The sequence below is a fragment of the Montipora foliosa genome, chromosome 10 (assembly GCF_036669935.1).
Source record: "Montipora foliosa isolate CH-2021 chromosome 10, ASM3666993v2, whole genome shotgun sequence".
Taxonomy (NCBI): Eukaryota; Metazoa; Cnidaria; class Anthozoa; order Scleractinia; family Acroporidae; genus Montipora; species Montipora foliosa.
The window spans coordinates 29,158,144-29,163,143 of NC_090878.1; the positions used below are offsets into that span (position 1 = coordinate 29,158,144).

At 44.1% G+C, this 5,000-nt stretch overlaps 2 protein-coding genes across 3 annotated transcripts in view; one reads left to right on the forward strand and one right to left on the reverse strand.

Moving 5' to 3' along the window:
- Positions 1 to 1,507, forward strand: part of LOC137973686 (alpha-(1,3)-fucosyltransferase 7-like) — a 22,297-nt gene extending 20,790 nt beyond the window's left edge. The window contains exon 3 of one of the 2 annotated variants that reach the window (XR_011117297.1): positions 114 to 250. Coding sequence is in view for 1 of the 2 variants with exons in the window: in XM_068820560.1 (XP_068676661.1) it covers positions 114 to 454 (341 nt within the window). In the remaining variant the exon portion in view is untranslated. Of the gene's footprint in view, positions 1 to 113 lie in introns of both variants that reach the window. The other variant, XM_068820560.1, reaches the window with a different exon arrangement.
- A 1,054-nt stretch (positions 1,508 to 2,561) lies between these two features.
- On the reverse strand, positions 2,562 to 3,954 carry LOC137972742 (uncharacterized). The gene is made up of 3 exons (XM_068819461.1): positions 3,497 to 3,954; positions 3,107 to 3,359; positions 2,562 to 2,966 (listed from the first exon to the last, which is right to left on the reverse strand). The coding sequence occupies exons 1-3, from the start codon at positions 3,952 to 3,954 to the stop codon at positions 2,562 to 2,564; spliced, it is 1,116 nt and encodes a 371-aa protein (XP_068675562.1).
- Between the last annotated feature and the right edge of the window lie 1,046 nt (positions 3,955 to 5,000).

Below are 5,000 nucleotides of genomic sequence, written 5' to 3' on the forward strand. Positions count from 1 at the left end.
TTAATTTACCTTCAGAGAGAATGTGGTCAAGTTTTTAGTGAGCTCTTTAGCTTCGAGAAGAAAACTATATTTTGAAATTGCACATTACTTAAGTAATCTACATTCGTTTTCAGGTGATGGAAATGTGGTTCCGGTGGTGATGGGGGGTGCTGACTATATTAAGCTGGCCATTCCTGGATCCTATATCAACGTCATGGACTTCAAAACTGTTAAACAATTGGCAGAGTACCTTCAGTATCTAGACAAAAATAATACCGCTTATAATGAGTATTTTACGTGGAGACTTAAGTACAAAGTATATCAGGATCTTTTATCATTTTGTGCTGTTTGTAGACACTTTTATCCCGATAATCTGCCAGAAACAAAAGTGTACCAGGACCTCACAGAATACTGGTCGCAGAAAGGTAAATGTACCCAGAAGGAGCAATTTGTTACAAATATGTTGAACAATTGAGCCTCAGTTCAATCAGTGTGTGTTATTTCATTAAAGGGAAAGTACGGTCTAGAAAAAGTTTCTCTAAATAGGCCAGATTCGTATTCTAACGGTTGGACTGGATCTAGCATGAAATGGAGGCTAATGCGGGCAAATTAATTTGCATTTGAAAAGATTTGCCCGCATTAGCCTCCATTCCTTGCTAGATCCAGTCCAGCCGTGAGAATTCGAAAATGGTGTATTACGAAAACTTTACCCCAGGAATTCGAAAATAATTGCCGTTTTGTCCAGTTCCCTGTTAAGATGTGACAAGAGCACTCTGAAGTTGCCTCTTCCGTGACTTGGAGAGCGCCATCTTGGATATGATGTGTGTTCCAAGGGAAAATCGTTATCCGAGGAATGACTGGATACGGAATCGTATAGTCTTTATGTTGTTTTATTCGATCTATAAGAAAGATACAAAATTCGAGAGAATTGAAACCTAATGCGAGTGATTCATGAAATTGCATGGGAAATTATAATTCTCAAAATTCAAACGGTTACAAAAAGCTACTTACTTCTGTGGCGATATCCAGTCAAACTTATTTCAGTATTAACAGGTCAGCAAAACAGGTCAGCAGATTGGACAGTAAAAAAACTACAGGTTAGCGATGTTCAACGTAAGATACAAAACGGGTGTTGACCTTTGTCTCTTATTATTTAATTTGTCATTCTAACTGAAAGATCAACTTACTTAGCTATTACGCCATTGACTGTCAATCACGCGACAAATCAAATAAAATCAAAGGTCAATAAACGAATTAAATGTTAATCAACGAAACATTCTCCACCCCGATAAGGGCATAGTCCTTATCTCTACCAGCTTCTGGCTAGTCATCACCTTCTGCAGGGTGTGTGATGGCGATCTTGGTTATGGGTCGGCGGTACATTCCCGTCGACGTCTTGACTTCAACATTTCGCACTCGACCGTCAGGTCCAGGGTGTACTTCTAGGACCCTTCCAATTGACCATTTCCCCCGGAGAGTATTGGGATCTGATACTACTACGGTATCATCTGGTCTCACCTTCCGCTTTTCCACCTGCCATTTCTTCCTTGGTAAACACATCCCTGTTCCAGCGCTTCCAAAATGAATCAGTGATTTTCTGCACGAATTCCACCCTGTGGCGTGGGTTGTTTGTTCCCTTGAAAGGCCCCTGTGGAATTTCTGATGAAGCACGTCCTAGAAGTATGTCGTTTGGGCATATGTAACTGCCGTTGTACGGGTCATTTGGTATCCTACCGATTGGTCGCTGGTTCACCAGATTAGCCACTTCCAGTAGAATTGTGTACAGCTCCAATGGAGTTATTACCTGACTGCCAACAGCTTTCTTCAAGGCACTCTTGCATGTTTTAACTAGTGCTTCTGCACAGCCATTTTGATGCGGGGCACCTGGCGTAGTGAACTTCCACTGCATCCCCTCAGTATGACTGCTGAATGAACTCGTATGGCTAAGAATCTTCTCAGGACTTGAAGAAACTCCATAGTTGTAAGGTCCACTGCCATTTCCAAATGGACAGCCCGTGTGTTTAGGCATGTGAACAAAACTCCGTAATGCTTTGCGGTTTTTTTTCTTGAGATCTTGACGTTATAAGGCCCGAAATAGTCGCACGCGATCATGTAGAACGGAGGGGTATACGGAGCTAAGCGAAGGGCGGGTAAATTTGCCATTAATTGAGACTCCGCCTTGTGTGCCATTTCTCGACAGAATGCACATTTGAACTTCACTGCCTTGCTTAGTTTGTTTCCTTTCAGAATCCAGAACTTCCTTCTTGTTCTGGCGGTCGTAGCTGCTACCCCGTTATGACCGTACTGGTGGGCATGTCTTGTTATTAACCAGGAGATCCAATGGTTCCTTGGGAGTAGGGTGGGGTGTTTTGCGTCATAGGAGATGATAGCCTCGTCCACTCTTCCTCCAACTCTAATTACATCTTTGCCATCTAGAAACGGGCTCAGTGACTTGAACTCTCCCTTTTCCTTTCGGCGATGCAAATCATTTGGAGCTGCTTTGATCCAGAAAAGCTCTGCACTCTCTACTTCTTCAGGAGTTAGTGGACCGTTTCTTCCTTCTTGCGCGTGCTTTCGTAAACTTATCTTCTTATCTTCCTTTGTATGCGTGCTGTTATCCGTATCAATTTTCTCCAGTTAGAGAATTTCTCAGGGTTGATGGCTTGTTCAACTTTTTTTACTTCGCAAATTGCTTTCACTTGACGACGTTCCATTTCTTCCTCTGAGACAGCTTTCATTGTTTCTTGGGGCCAAAATTCCTCAGGTAGTTGCAAGAACTCTGGTCCATTGCTCCATCTTCCGTTTAACTCCTCCACTCGTATTCCTCTTGAAACATCATCGGCCACATTCACTTCACCGGGGAATTGTCTCCACTGACTCGGGTCGGTGTTGCTCTGGATTTCTCTGACACGCGAGGACACAAATGGCTTGAAGCTACGTGAAGGGCTTTGTAGCCAAGCAAGCGCTATCGAACTATCAGTGAAAAGCTGGATTTGAATTGTAGCCTGGACTCCTGCTCTATAGTCTTGGCTAGACGGGAAGCGAGGACTGTGGCATGTAGCTCCAATCGCGGTACGCTTAGTTGCTTCAAGGGTGCGACTCGTGACTTCGCTGCAATCAATCTGACCTGGTACTTGTCACCATTTGTTCTCTGGCGGACGTATGCACAAGTTCCAAAGGCATCTTGTGACGCATCTGAGAATACGCACAGCATTGGCGGTTCAGTTGCATTCGCAGAGCACAAACTTCTCTGAAAGGTTATCTTGCTAAGCTCCTTCATCTCTTTGAACAGTTTGATCCACTTGTAACGGATCGTAGGCGGGGGTTCCTCCTCCCAGTCGACTCCAGTTTGCCAAAGAACTTGCCTTCCAATCTTGGCCCTTATAAGAAATGCGACGGCAAATCCAACAGGATCATAGATCCAAGCGATCTGACTTAATAACAATCTCTTCGTTAACTTAATCTTGGGTTGTCGTTGTTCAGCTTCTATAATTCGGCTTATTAGTTCAAAGTTCACCTTGAACGATATTGGTCTGACTGATTGTTCCATGTAATGCCCAGAACACTCTCTTCAATTGATCCTTGAAACATCGTTGCCATTTCCCTCTTCTCATTCTGACTTGGGCTTCTTAAGGGCTTGTTGGAGATCCAACCTTTAACTTTGAAACCACCTTTCTCTAAAACAGTGTCTATATCCTCAGTTTGCTGTTTTGCTTCCATTACTGCGTCAACAGAATTGCAAATATCGTCCATATAAGCGTTTTTCGTTACGACTTCGGCTGCCTTAGGGTGGGTAATCTTGCTTCCTTCTGCCGTTTTCCTCAGTGCTGTCTGTGCCATCGCTGGAGCCGGCTTATCACCAAAGGTGAGCACAGTTTTGACATACACATCTGGTTTGCGGGAGGTTTCAAGGTTTCTCCTTAAGAAACGATGAACATGCTGGTCTCGTTCGGGTATTAAGATGCGATGGTACATCTTCGATATATCTCCGACCAGAGTGACTTCTCTTTCTCGAAAACACAGGACTACGCCAAAGAGGTTGTTCAGCTAGTCTTGACCCCTCATCCAATAGTCATTCAATTTATGACCTTGGAACACGGAAGACGAATTAAAAACAATACGAACGGGCGTGCTTTTCTTTTCTGGTCTGATTACTACGTGGTGCGGTATGTAGTGTCCAGGACCCTTGTAATTCTTCACCTCGTCTTCTGATAACTTCCTGCAGAAATTCATCTTCACCATTTCGGTCATCTGCTCCTCATATGCCTTGCCTTGATTCAAGTTCGACTTTAGGCGACGTTCGGTTCCTTCTAACTGTTTCAGTGCTAGCGATCCTTTTTCCAAGGATATGGAATAATCCACTGCTGTCCAATTTTTTTACAAGACTTGCTGATGACTTCGGCTTCTTCTCTTTCCACTTGGCTCAGCTTGTCTGCTTCACAGACGCATGGTTTTACCTCGACCCCCATGGACTCTGTTTTCCAGAAATCAGATAAGTCTACGGGTGTAGCCTACTTGACAAACATTATGCGACTCGCTGATTGAGTGTTTCCTGACGAGCCTCCAAACACTACCCATCCCAGTGGTGTTTGTCTTGCTACAAGCTCCCCTGCTTGTCTGGTTTGGCCTGTATGCATGTTAGCATGGTCAATGCCTATGAGGACATCAATCGGTCCCCTTCCACGTCTGATCTTCTCGATTGACAGTCCCAGGAGTTCGGTGATCTGTGTAATAGGAGCTGGAGCAACGTCATCACTGATGTTTGGGATTCCAGTGGCAGTTATCGAATACTTCTTATGGTCATCTCCAGAACTGACAGATAATCGGTATTCCTTTGTTCTTCTCCACCGACTTTTGCTATGGTTACAGAGGTTTCCCTTCCTTTGAGTCCAAGTAACTCTGCAATGTCGGACCGGATGACTTACTTGAGCGCCACTATCGAGGAGGATGTTTCCCTTTTTCTGAATTCCGTTCTGACCGTGAATGATTGCTGACATTACTGGAAGAAGAGCCCCCTTACC